Genomic DNA, 12,790 nt, shown 5'->3' with positions numbered 1-12,790 from the left:
TCAGACGGAGGGATACTACAAAAACCTGAGGCAGAATGAATCATAGCAGTGTGTGCAGCGACAGCATTTTAAAAGTTGCCACTTTTAACAAGGTGTTTAGTAAGTCGAGATCCAGTATGGGTCTCCACTGCATACCTTTCCTTAGCACTAGGAAAAGTCTAGAGTAAAACCAGTTTCCCCACAAATTCTTCTGGCACTAGCTCTGTTGTGCTTTGTGCCCACAGTTCCTGTAAAATGGCTGGGAACAGATTAATCTGTGCAAAGGTGGCAGTATGTCATGTAGAGGGAGAATCTGTATCCGAAACATGGCTCATTCTTTTAGGACAGACAGTACCCATTTGTCTGTGGTAATCTTTTCCCAGGTGCAGAAAGATTGGGTCAGTCATTTTGAGAGAGGCAGATTAGGGCTGGGGTCCACAGGGAAAGGAGGCTGCAAACAGTCAGAGATTTGTCCTGAAAGGGAGGCCTCCCAGATGAAGAATCCCTCTGTGTTTTTTCTGGGAGTCTTTTTCTGGGAGCCTGTCTGTGTTTCTGGCTAGGCCTAGGGTCTCTTCAGACCCAACATCTGAAACGCTTGGCCCAGCCCAAAATGTCAGATTTCGTTTCACCGGACGTACCTCCACCTCAGCCCAGAGACTTGGTTGGCCCCTTCTGACTTCAACATACCTGCTGAGGTTTCAAAACCCACAGTACATCAAATTCTTCCTCATATCCAATCTAGACCCCGCTGGAGGCCAGTTTGGCCTCAGATGCCTTGATTGACTATTCTGCAGAGAGAGATGAACCGAAAATCACCATATAGTAGGGCCCCAAGGGTGTCCTTCAGATCCTAGCTAGTGAAGACATCCCATGCAAACTAACTGAGGTGCCTCAGGGAACTCAGGCACCCCGTTTAGTAAAGGTGGACATTACACACACACACACAAAAAAAAAAAAAAAAAAAAAAAAAAAAATCAGAAAATTGCTTTCCCTCATACTCCTTCCTCTTCTAGTGAGACGGAACAGAAGGATTTCTTTCAAGGTTTGTTTGAAGGAGTGGGAGATTAGGCAGATCTTAGAGGTGCAGAAAAGATGCTACAACTTTTTTTAGAAATCTACACCCCAGCCCCTTCCCCTGCACCTCCTGTTTTTTTCACATGCCTTTCGGTCCACTTCTACTGCCCATCTCCCAGCCTCCGAATTCCACAAAACCAGACTGATAAGTCCCTGATGATCTTAAGCTTTTAAGAAACTGTGGTGGACGATCAGCCTTCTAAACGCCTTCCCAATGCCAATGCCCTCCCTTCAGTCAAGAAAAGCAATCGTGTGGATAGGTGGGGTAAAAAGGTTTTTGACATTTGTTGACTGCGATTAGTACGACTAAGACAAAGTCCATTTTCATAGATGCCCGGGGAGAAAAGCTCCACAGTTTCACAAAGCATTTTGAAACAAAAACTCAAGCTATAGTAAATTATAAAAATAAATTAAACATAATACAATCACATGATTAACAAACTCAGAGTAAATGCATACTAACATCAATAATCAGGTCCATATTATATCACTGAACGCTTAAAGCAAACTATGAATAATCGACCTCATGTAAGCGAAAGCTTGCCCTCATGTAAGCGAAAGCTTACAATCTCAAAAGCTCAGAACAGCGATTTTTTTCCAAGGAAAAAAAATCGCTGTTCCAAAGAAAAAAAAATTGAAAGAATACATAAAGTGGGTGGCTGTTCCTCCCACACACCCCCTACTGAAATATACCAACTCCAAGATCGCACTACAGTGCCGAAAATGGCAAAGTAACAGAAGCGGCCAAGCAAATTCTTTCCCTGGGAAAGAATTAGCTTAAAAGCCGCTTCGCTATTTTGCCTTTTCGTTGTTTTAAGTTCAACCAAGACGCATTCGATAGACTGTGTCTTTGGTCATCTAATAAGAACCCAATAACCTGCAAGGACAATTCAGAGTAAGTACCAAGTTAGATTGGTAAGTCATACTCATAGAATATTAAAGCTTGACATTAGATGAGACTAAGACAATATACAACTTAGAAGTAGGGGGAAAAAGGAAAGAAAGGGAGATAGGTGAGAGGGAGGTGGAGAGAGCAAGGGGTGGTCAGTCAAGGAGGATTGTTACAGCGACAGATCCATGTACTGGTTAGATAGAAAGGTTTAAAAAGGTTTATACCTCCCCTACTTTGCCATTCAGGACTATTAATTATCTAACACAGATGAGAAAATACTTGAAATCCATTCTCAGTTCTTTAAATAAAGTAATGGTGGATTTCCAGGACACTGATTCTAAACAACAAATGTTATCCTTACTTAATCAGGATACACAGTTGGCCGGACACAGCATTAAATGTAGTTATGATGCTGTAGAGGCCTCAACAGAACAGCTGCTACAAGCTGTGTAATCCACAGGTGTGCATGGTTATGCAGCCAGCCTATTCCTTAGGACCTGAAAGCAAAAATAGTGGATTCCCCTTTAGACAGGACTCTCGTTTGGCCCCCAAACTGCCAACCTTTTCAAAACCCATCAAGAGCAAGGTAAATCCATAAAGGACTGCATACAGCTTCTGTTAACTTCTGTACTTAAGTACCAGAGGAATTACCCAATCAAACATACCTCCAAGAAAGTGTTAAGCGAAGTCAAATGGGACCAGAAGGTGTTGGGTACAATGTAGTAGTGTTCCACCCTAAGCAAAAAAAGACACCGGGATACAAGTCTTAGTAAAGATTTGTCTACTGTACTCACAGTTACCCTCCTAGCTGACATCTAACACAAGTAAGAAAAACACTAAAGAAATATAAAGGAAGGTTTCCCAATGGGGTACTTATCCGAATGTTCAAAACAATGGTACCAATGTCCAAATAACAAATAGTTTGATAGATATGCAAACTGCATTCAGTCTGGCAGTTAGACAGTCTGAGGAATTAGGTTCATACATCCACCTATACAGCCCTCACTTGCGAGGTGAGGTCACACAGAATGTACAATACTTGGAAGGTAAAGCTTTGGTACTCTGGCCAGATGACAGCAGTGATAACCCACAAATGCAACAGTGATTTCAGTCAGGACATCGATATTCCTCCTTAAAAGTGAAAACCTGCAAGCCATCCCAAAAACTATAGACTAAAACTGCCTCCTGACAATGTACAAGCTATAAAGTGGAACTGATACAGAGTTTATAATCATTGAAAAAAATGTCAGTTATGGCAACAGAACTTTTTAAATGGCTAACAAAAGAAAGCCATATCGAACTAAGGATGACTTGCTGCCAAATAAAGCCATAATAGAGCATTATAAAATGGAGAAGAATCCATGTATGACAATGGCAGATTACAAAAAAAGCATATGACAGCATCCCACACTCCTGGATAAAGGAATGCTTACAGATGTACAATACCCATCCTACATTGAAAAATTACATTACAGTGACCATGAAACACTAGCAAACCACTTAGCAGTTGGAGCCATGACCAAAGGGTACATTATCATCCTAGGGATAAAATTCCAGGGTGATTCTCTGTCTCTGCTGTTATTTTGTCTTGCCCTTAACCTGTTAAAACTATTTACTAAACAGATTAAACTATGGTTACAATCTGGCTCCAAGAAGCATATGACAGCATCCCACATTCTTGGATAAAGGAATGCATACAGATGTACAATACCCATCCTACATTGAAAAAAGTACAGTTTTGTACCTACCATAAATGTAGATGTTCGAAGATCCACATTGCTGCAGTCCTTACACTTGGGTAGTCCGCTGTCCTCGGTCGGCCCGAATATCAAAGTATAAGGCTGACGTCGGTCAAGGCGCATTTGACTGACATCAGGACGTCAGGGTACAAATGCGCATGACCGACGTCATATCCTCAGTCTTTTCTTGCCCCAGATGTCAGAAGACCCTAAAAATAAAGGTCAAAACCAAAAGACAGCAAACCAACAACCAACCATCCTAGCACTAAAAATATGTACAATATATACAATATACAATATATACCCAATTGACAACCCAACCCACACAACCGCTTCTAACTACAGAGGGGAAGGAGGGAGGGTAAATTGGACTGCAGCAATGTGGATCTTCGAACATCTACATTTATGGTAGGTACAAAACTGTACTATGTTCTTCATCTCACATTGCTGCAGTCCTTACACTTGGGTAGAATCCCAAAGCAGAGGTAAGGGAGGATGGCCAAATTATAAGGAAGCAGGAGCTGCCAAAATGCCCTGCAAAACAGCAGTGGCAAAACCAGTCCTGGATTTAGAGTAAAGTGGTGGGTGATAATGCCTAAAAAAAGTATGCACTGAACTCCAAGTAGCTGCCTCCAAAATATCCTTAGTTGCCACCCCCTCTCAAAAAAGCTGTCGTAGTGGCAGTAGCCCTAGTGGAATGAGGCCTAATCCCAGCTGGAACTTCCTTGCCATGATGGGAATAACAGAAAGCAATGCAAAACCCAATCCACTTAGAAATAGTTTGTTTTGACACAGGCTTGCCCTGAGAACTCAAAGCAAAAGAAACAAATAACTGCTGAGACTGCCTGAACCCTTTAGTTCTGTCCAAATAATATCGCAACTGCCTGTGTACATCTAAAGTGTGCAAAATCTTTTCCCCTTTATTCTGGGGATTTGCATAAAAGGTAGGCAAATGAATAGTTTGGTTTAAAGCCACACTAGAAACCACTTTAGGCATAAAGGAAGGATTAGTACGTAAAGATACCCTATCCTTATGGAAAATTAAGAAAGGCTCAACCGCCATAAGGGCCTGCAACTCAGAAACCCTTCTTGCAGAGGTAATAGCCAACAAAAAAGCAGTCTTCCATGATAAAAACTTTAATTCAGCAGTAGCTGCAGGCTCAAAAGGTTGTAGAGTGAGTTTCTCCAACACAAAATTGAGATCCCAAGCAGGAGTAGGAGCTCTTCGGGGGTCTTATATTCTTTGCCCCTCTAAGAAATTACTTGAACAAAGGATGAGAAAACAATGGTGGGTCACAATCATAGTGAGCAGAAATTGCTGCAGCATGAACCTTAATAGAAGAGAAGGACAAACCTTTGTCCAGTAACTCAGTAAGATATTGAAGAGCCATACTTAAATTAGGCTCAGAAACATCAAAATCCTTTGCTGCACTCCAAAATAAAAATCTCTTCCATTTATCTGCGTACACTTTCCTTGTACTAGGCCTTCTAGCTTCCAAAATAACATTCAAAACTTGCTGTGGAAGTGGAGGCCCACTATGGCTCAAAACAGAATATGCCAGGCTGTTAGGTGCAGAGAGTGAAGCTTGACATTGAGCAAATGACTGTCCTCCTGAGACAACAGGTGTGGAATCAAGGCAAAGGCCATGGAGGCTTCCGTACCAGGCTCCTCAGTAATGGGTACCAATGCTGTCGAGGCCAATCTGGAGCTATCAAAATCATCCTTGGCTTGTCTTGTCTGGCCTTTAGTAGTACCTTTGGGAGGAGAGGCAGAGGCGGAAAGGCATACACATGAAGATTGCTCCAATTGAAAGAAAGAGCATCCACTCTCCAAGCTGTGGGATGAAACCTTTTTGTGCAAAACTTTGGCAGCTGGTGGTTTAGTGGAGAAGCGAACAGATCTATGTCTGGAGTTCCCCATGACACACTCAATTTCTGAAATACATGAGGATCCAATTTCCACTCGTGGGGATCCATAATTTGTCTGCTCAACACATCTGCTAAGGAGTTCTGTGCTCCCGGCAGAAACCTTGCCTGAAGATTTAGCTGTAAACTGAGAGCAGTCTCCCACAAAATCATTGCTTGCCTGCATAGAGGATAAGAATGTGTTCCGCCTTGCTTGTTGATGTACCACATGACAGTTGTGTTGTCTGTTAGAATCAACACCTGCCCTGGAAGAAGTAAATCCTTGAAAGCTATTAATGCAAACTGGACTGCTAACATCTCTTTCAAGTTGATATGTAGATGTTGTAGTCTGGCAGGCCACTTGTCTTGTATCCACTTTCCATTCAGATGAGCTCCCCAAGCTTTGTCTGAGGCATCTGTCGTTAGAATCTGACTCGCCTCTGGCCGGGTCACAGAGAGTCCCTTGTTTAGGTGACATTCCTGAGCCCACCACAAAAATTCCTTTTGAATGCAAGGTATTATTTGAATGACAGTGTCCAAATCCTGGCAGTGCTGTGTCCATACATTTTGAGATACCATTGTAGCTTCCTCATATGCAGTTTGGCATTGGGAAGCACCAGAATACAAGATGCCATGAACCCCAAGGCTTGAAGGACTGTCCTTGCAGTCAGCCTGGACTGATGAGACAACTGATGAAAGTAAAGGGAAAGATTCTTTTGTTTGTCCGGGGTCAAAAGGCCATCTGGGATGCTGTATTCAGTCTCACACCCAGAAAGCACATGTCCTGAGAGGGTACTAGACTGGACTTTATTTCGTTCACAGAATACCCCAGGCATCTTAGCACTGCTATCACATAATCCAAATGATGAAGAAGCTCGTCCCTTCCTTGAGCCAGAATCAGGCAATCGTCCAAATAGGGATAAATCTGTATTCCTTTTAACCTGAGGAAAACTATCACTGGAGCCAGAACTTTCGTGAACACTCTGGGCAGTAGATAAGCCAAAGGGCAATGCAGAGAACTGATAATGAGAAGTCCCAGCTCGAAAACGCAGATACTTCCTGCAACTCAGTCTGATAGGAACATGAAGATAAGCCTCCTTGAGATCTAAAGTTACCATCCAATGATCTTTGCCCAGCAGAGGTAAAAGCTGCTGTAACGTCAACATTTTGAACTTGGGAATGTCCAGATAAGTGTTGAGGATAGATAAGTCCAAAATTGGTCTCCACGTGTTCCCTTTCTTTGGTACTAGGAACAGGCGAGAATAAAATCCTAGGCCCACTTCTGGCATAGGGACCGGCTGAATGGCCCCTATTTGGAGTAACAGAGAAATTTGCTTGTGAGCCTCTATTCTTTGTGGAGGAGGAACGTCTGGCATGCCTTTGAAAGGAGGCAAGGTATGGAAATAAAACCTGTAACCGTGGTGTATGATATCCAATACCCATCTGTCTTGGGTAATTAAACTCCAATTTTCTTTGAAAAGTGCCAACCTTCCTCCCAAAGGTGCTGCCAGACGAGAAGGCTCTGGCAGCTGAAAAGGTAGGTCATTGGGTCTGTTCACGAAAGGACTGACCCCTACCCTCACCTGAAGACTGTGCAGGAGAACTCCCTGTTCTAGGCCTGAAAGAGCCCTGAGCTCTGCCCCTACCACGTCTAGATCTACCCCTAGACTGGGAATCATAAGAAGGATACATCCACCCCTTAGTAGGCCAATTTCTACTAAACTTTGGAGGCTGAACCTGCAAAAAATCTTTAACCGTCTGCATAGACTTAGCCTTGTCTTCCATTTTCTTTAAAACTGTCTCTACAGGAGAACCAAACAACACATCAGATTGTAAAGGAGCATCTAAAATCCTTGTTTTAACATGGTCAGATAAATTCTGATCCCTCAGCCAGGCGTGCCTGCGAAGAACTGACCCAGTGGCAGCCACCCTAGACGAGGCCTGTACAGCATCAAAACCACATTGCAAAGAATGCTTACCCACCTGTTCAGAAACATGTACTAAATCTTGCAACTCTTTACAATCAATACCTTCCGCCAGAGCATCAACCTTAGACTTCAATTGTGAAAGGAGATAGTTTTGGTATTTTAACATGTGAAACTGGCAATTCAAAGCCCTCATAGCTAGAGTGGAAGAAGTATAAACTTTCTTTCCCCATCTATCCAAAGCCTTGGCCTCTTTGTCTGAAGGAACCGGATTCTTGACAACAGAAGCCTTAACACCTTTAGGCCCCTGACTAACAGTTTCTGGGTCTGCCCTAGGACTCTTAAAAGATACTTATGAGCTTCAGGCACCCTGTAATATCTATCCGGTTTAACAGGAGCAGGAGGCAAAGAATCAGGATTAAGAGAAGCCTCTGCAAAACATCTTCCACCACATTTAAAACAGGAGGTATAGCCAAAGGCCTATGCTGGGGTAAAACAAAATTCCCTAAGCCTTTTCCTGGAATCAGAGAAGTCCTGACCTTCCCACTTAAAATGCTCCCTCATAGAATGAAGAGTTTCTGAAAAGAAAAATCCTCAGGAGGAGAAGCAGAAGGAGTAGAATCATCCACATCAGAGTCAGAATAAGGAGAATACTCCTGCAAGTCTTCAGCCAAGACTCTGAAACATCCGAAGCCTGCTCAAAACTCCCTGGCTCAGGCTTCACCCTAGGTCTCTTATCAGGAGGGGCAAAGAACCCTAATCAAAGTAATCAAATCTTCAGCCATTTTAAGCATATGCTTCTTGGGCACAGTTCCTGAAGAACTAGGGGTGACACCAACTGAAGCTAAACCTGGCCTGCCTCTGGGAGAAGCCTTGGAAACAGAAGGAGAGGGCCTAACCACCCTAGGAAGGGAGGGAGTATAGTAACCTGAGAAGCCCCTTCAGCCTGACCTGCCTCCTGAGAGGCCACATCCTGCAATAACAAAGTCTCTCCCTGGGAACCCAAAGAAACCTCCGGTGGAACCACCGCTCCACCGACACCTCTAAAGAACCGGCGTCCGTACAGACGGTTCTTCTAGCCTAGGCTTAACTGCTTTGTCCTTGCGCTTCTTGAAGAAGCGCCGGAGCATCCGACGGCATTTTATAATTGCACCGCTTCCCAAAGACTAACCTGGCACAATCCAACCTTCTCTTGATAGTGCGTTTATTGAATCTAGCACAAGAGCGACACCCAACAACGCCGTGCTCAGGCCCTAAACAAGGAATACACAAAGTATGATAATCTCTATGCGGTATCTGTTTCCCACAAGAAATGCAATTATTCACTTTTTCTGACATCCGGTAAACCACTGAGGCAAGAAAAAACTAAAATATTCCCCAACGGGGTACTTAGCCAACTTTGACTCGGTCTGAAACTTCGAAATCGAAAAATCTCAGAACGCCAACCGGCACTTGCAATGCTGCTTCTGCATCGGACCATGCGGCAAAAAAGACTGAGGATATGACGTCGGTCATGCGCATTTGTACCCTGACGTCCTGATGTCAGTCAAATGCGCCTTGACCGACGTCAGCCTTATACTTTGATATTCGGGCCGACCGAGGACAGCGGACTACCCAAGTGTAAGGACTGCAGCAATGTGAGATGAAGAACATTTACATTACAGTGACCATGAAACACTAACAAACCACTTAGCAGTTGAGCCATGCCCAAAGAGCACATTATCATCCTAGGGATAACATTCAAAGGGGGGTATTCCAGGGTGATTCTCCATCTCTGCTGCCATTTTGTCTTGCCCTTAACCTGGCTCCAAGAAACCAGCCTTGTTTAAAGATTTCTTGTCTATTTTTTGTGGGTCCCGTACACTGCATTAGGAAAGGAGTTGAAAGCACAACAGCAAATGGTAAAAACTTTCTTAGACGATATAAGAATGTCACTGGGCCTTGATAAATGTGCAAAAGCAACATTTAAAATGGGAAAGGTACAGTACCAAGAAAATATCAACCTGGGACACGAATGTGATATAAAGGTACCTGAACAGAAGGAAGTATATAACTATTTGGGAAAAGACGACAGATTAGCAATAAAACATGAATAAATTAGAAAAAAATTTGAGTAAAGAATACTTCAGAAGACTAAAGCTAATACTGAAAATTGCCTTTACATCTAGGAATAAAGTCTAAGCTATAAATCAATTAGCTCTTTCTGATCCAAATTACAGTTTTGAGGTGATCGACTGGCCCAAAAATTATTGGATCGTTTGGAAAGGAAAACAAAGAAAAAAATGGTTCATGCTTATCAAATCATATATAAAAATCACTGTATACCAAAATTATACATTCCTTGTGCTGAAGGAAGTATTGGCCTTCTTAAAATCGATTACGCACATATCTGCAATCGTGAGACTGCATACATATCTGCTGACCTCTTCAGATCCAAACATAATGAAAGTTTTAAAACAGGAGGGTGAAAAAGTCCATCCTTGCTTAGTTTAGCTTAAGAGCTTGTTTGAATAGAAGGAAAAGAAATCAAACCAGTAGTAAACAAAAAACTGACAGCAACTGAAAGCACCAAAAAACAAAAGGAAAACAAGGAAAAGATTACAGATTATAAGAAACGTGGAAAAGTACAGAGATCTCATGGAACAATCTCGTGCTGATCAGGAACTGACAATGGCATGGTTAAGGACAGACTAACTGAAACCAAAAGATAAACAACTAATAATGGCAGCCCATGACAGTGGAGTATGTATAAGCTGGTTTACAAAGCCCACTGAGCATGTGGGAGAAACAGACGGCTACAGATTCTGTAACAAAAACTAGAAAAGAGATGTTACTGGGTGTGATACACTAATGGTGGAGGGAGTACATACTGAAAGGGATAATAATGAGGCAAGACTGGTGCATTGGCGACTGTGCAAAACAGTACAATACAAAAGCAGCTGAAAAGCACTTGAAATATTGCAGAGAATTTATTATTTTATTTATTTGACATCTGTTGACCAGGTTAGTCCAACTGAGCTGTTGCCCTTTTTCAGTGGAGGCCAGAAGTGATACATAGTTTACTATACAAATGAAAAAAGATAAAAACTAACACACAGAGAATATATAAGCATAACTTATACTACAGTCACTATAGTACTACATCCATAATATATATAGATATATATAAATACACACACACACACACACACACACATATATATACGCTTGTGCCACAAGCAAGTATTAGAGCCAAAATGTATTAGTTGAAATTAGGTAATTTCTAAATAGAACATGAATAGTAAGTTTGTGCAGAAAAGTCCAAGCTATTTACAAGCAGAATCTCACAGTTTGGCTGTTAAGTAAGGAGAGAGAAGGGAGGGAGGGAGGGGGGAGGTAGGTTAGTGGCAATAGAAATGGTGATAGTTGACAAGTTTAAGGAGGATGTTTACAGTAGCAGGTTCGGGTGCTTTTTAGATGGTTTTTGGTAGCAGATTTGTTTGTTGTAGGTGCTTAATGCTTCTAATAGCCAGGGGAAGTTTGTTACAAGAAAGGGCGGGGGAATAGCTATAAAGGTTTTGTCTAATTTTGCTTTTGGGCTTGCAGCTTTAAAACATTTTGATCAGTGCTTCTGAGAGTCCTGGGATGGGTGTAGGGGAAGACTAGTGAGGAGATGTCTAGTGAGTAAGAGGGCAGACACAGGATGGAATGAATGACCTGAAGCTGACAGAAAAGTAGCTGGTGGAGAAATTCTAGCCAGTTTAAGCAATTTAGAGAGAGAGTGGTGAGAGTTATACAGTTGGCCAGCAGTGAATCTGGCAACTTTATTAAAGAGTGTAAAAATAGCTTTAGGTAGGATGACAAAGAACGAAAAGTCCTCGGCTTGGACACACTGAGTTTATTCAAAACACAAATTGGATAGTACGTTAAGCGCTTTCATCTGAGACCAGACTTCTTCAGAACGTACTACAAAGTTCTCTAATTGTTTATATAGAAGTCATCTGACACAAATTTGGCGCCAAAACATAAATACACACATATATACATATTCCTGCAGTGCTGTTGTCACTTATATAAAACAATATTATAAAATTGTATATAAATATTAAAATACTACTACTCTCCCTTTGCAATAAATGCTGATATTAAATTAAATTAATATACTAAATTCATATACTAAACATCAATTAAAAGTGCTAATGCAATTGTATATGCTGCAAAAAATGCTGCACAAAAATGAGCTATAATAACTTGCACATATATTAATGTGTTAACCGTTGTCCAAGTATAACGATATGTTAAAACTTTGAAATACGTTGCGCAATAACAATGCCCAATATGACAGAAGTAATGAAAATTCATACACTACTTATTTTCTCAAAATTAAAAATGGTTTAATGCTGATATTGTCATTAATACCTGGAAAATTTGTTGCATCCGAAATAATCTGCCATCTACTTTCTTTTAGTCCCAGCAATGTTTTTATATTGCCTCCATATGGTGTTTGTTCAGCCTTATCTATAATGTGAAACATGAATGTGTGACTATCATTTGTATTGAACATATGTCGGTATAAAGCATTTCTGCTATCTTTTTTACTAATGGCATACTGATGCTCATATATACGTCTTTTAAACAATCTTTCTGTCTTACCTATGTAGAATGCGTTGCATGCTACACAGGTAGCTAAATATATCACATATGTAGAGCTACAGTTGCCAGAAATACTTATATAGAATTTGCATTGTGTAACCTAGTACCTCTACACACTTTAATGAATTGGCATTGATTGCAATGTCCACATTTTGTTGTATATTTATTAGCTCTTACTGATGTTCCTTTTGAACTTTCTAACAATTTCTTGATATTAAATCCTGTCTTATAAACTATTTTCATATCCATACCTAAAATGGACATGGATTCTCTATTAACTACAAATTGATTCCATCTCTCCTTTAAACATTTTTCTATGTGTATTAAAAAAGACTTGGACTTTATGAGATATAAGTTCGACTATGGTCGAATTTTATCCAGTATTGATACCCTGCTATTAAAATTGAAGGCTAATAAGAATAAAAAGTTGGTTAGAGATAGGGCAGCCTACTCTAACAATTGTGCATATCCCAAGTTGAAGGGATTTAATACAACCCGACAAAACCCTGTGAGTGACAGTCAAACTTCTGATGTAGTGGACGACAGGAATGGGTTGGATGACATTAATGAGGAAAACAGTGTGGGGCATACTAACACAGGGCCAAGACGAAGTAATAGAATCAAAGGCTTTGCTAAAAACAAAG

The 12,790-nt window shown here is 41.2% G+C and overlaps 1 protein-coding gene across 1 annotated transcript in view; it reads right to left on the bottom strand.

Moving 5' to 3' along the window:
• The window catches only part of ZNF384 (zinc finger protein 384), a 1,170,835-nt gene extending 1,158,778 nt beyond the window's left edge, over window positions 1-12,057 (bottom strand). The window contains exon 1 of the mRNA XM_044079105.1: window positions 11,913-12,057. Coding sequence (XP_043935040.1) covers window positions 11,913-12,057 — 145 coding nt within the window. The remainder of the gene's footprint in view (window positions 1-11,912) is intronic.
• Window positions 12,058-12,790: the final 733 nt, after the last annotated feature.

This window comes from Protopterus annectens, chromosome 8.part0, assembly GCF_019279795.1.
Source record: "Protopterus annectens isolate FY-2018-M chromosome 8.part0, PAN1.0, whole genome shotgun sequence".
NCBI lineage: Eukaryota > Metazoa > Chordata > Ceratodontiformes > Protopteridae > Protopterus > Protopterus annectens.
This window is presented reverse-complemented; position numbering and strand designations above follow the sequence as displayed.